This window comes from Meleagris gallopavo, unplaced genomic scaffold, assembly GCF_000146605.3.
Source record: "Meleagris gallopavo isolate NT-WF06-2002-E0010 breed Aviagen turkey brand Nicholas breeding stock unplaced genomic scaffold, Turkey_5.1 ChrUn_random_7180001880461, whole genome shotgun sequence".
NCBI classification, from domain to species: domain Eukaryota; kingdom Metazoa; phylum Chordata; class Aves; order Galliformes; family Phasianidae; genus Meleagris; species Meleagris gallopavo.
The window spans coordinates 1-579 of NW_011144697.1; the positions used below are offsets into that span (position 1 = coordinate 1).

Consider the following 579-nt stretch of genomic DNA (forward strand, 5'->3'; position numbering starts at 1 on the left):
CTGCGGGTGGGCAAGAAGGCGAGGCGGAAGGTGCTGCAGTGGCTCTGGGCGTACACCTACTGCCCCGTGCTCTACACCTGGAAGGACCTGGGCGTCCGCTTCTGGCCGCGCTACATCAAGGAGGGCAACTGCTTCGCCGAGAAGTCCTGCTCGCTGCCCGAGGGCATGTTCTGCAAGCCCGTCAAGTCGGTCACCAAGACGTTCCTGCGCTGGCACTGCCAGGGCTGGTCCAGCCAGAAGTACTGCACCTGGATCCCCGTGCAGTACCCGCTCATCTCCGAGTGCAAGTGCTCCTGCTAGCACGGCCTCGCGCCGCCCCGGCCCTCGCGCTGCTCTCTTTGCTCGTCTGCATCTTCCGAGGGGGGTTCGTCCGCCCTCCCCCTCGGGGCGAGCGCGGGGCGTGATGGGGGGGTCGGGGGGAGGAAGCGGGTCTGACTTATTTTAATGTTATTTTATTTGAAAGGGGGAGAAGCGAACCCAGGAACTGCAGGGCAGGCCAAAGGCACAGTAAAGCACTACAATCAGATGTCTATTTTTATACGTATATAGCCTTCTAACGAAAGGAAAATAATAATAATA

At 59.6% G+C, this 579-nt stretch overlaps 1 protein-coding gene across 1 annotated transcript; it reads left to right on the forward strand.

The window, feature by feature from the left end:
* Positions 1–3: 3 nt before the first annotated feature.
* LOC104916266 (noggin-2-like) lies at positions 4–579 on the forward strand (the record flags this gene model as incomplete). The annotated part of the gene is made up of 1 exon (XM_010727313.2): positions 4–579. A coding segment is annotated over one exon (297 nt), but the record flags the coding sequence as incomplete, so codon positions are not given.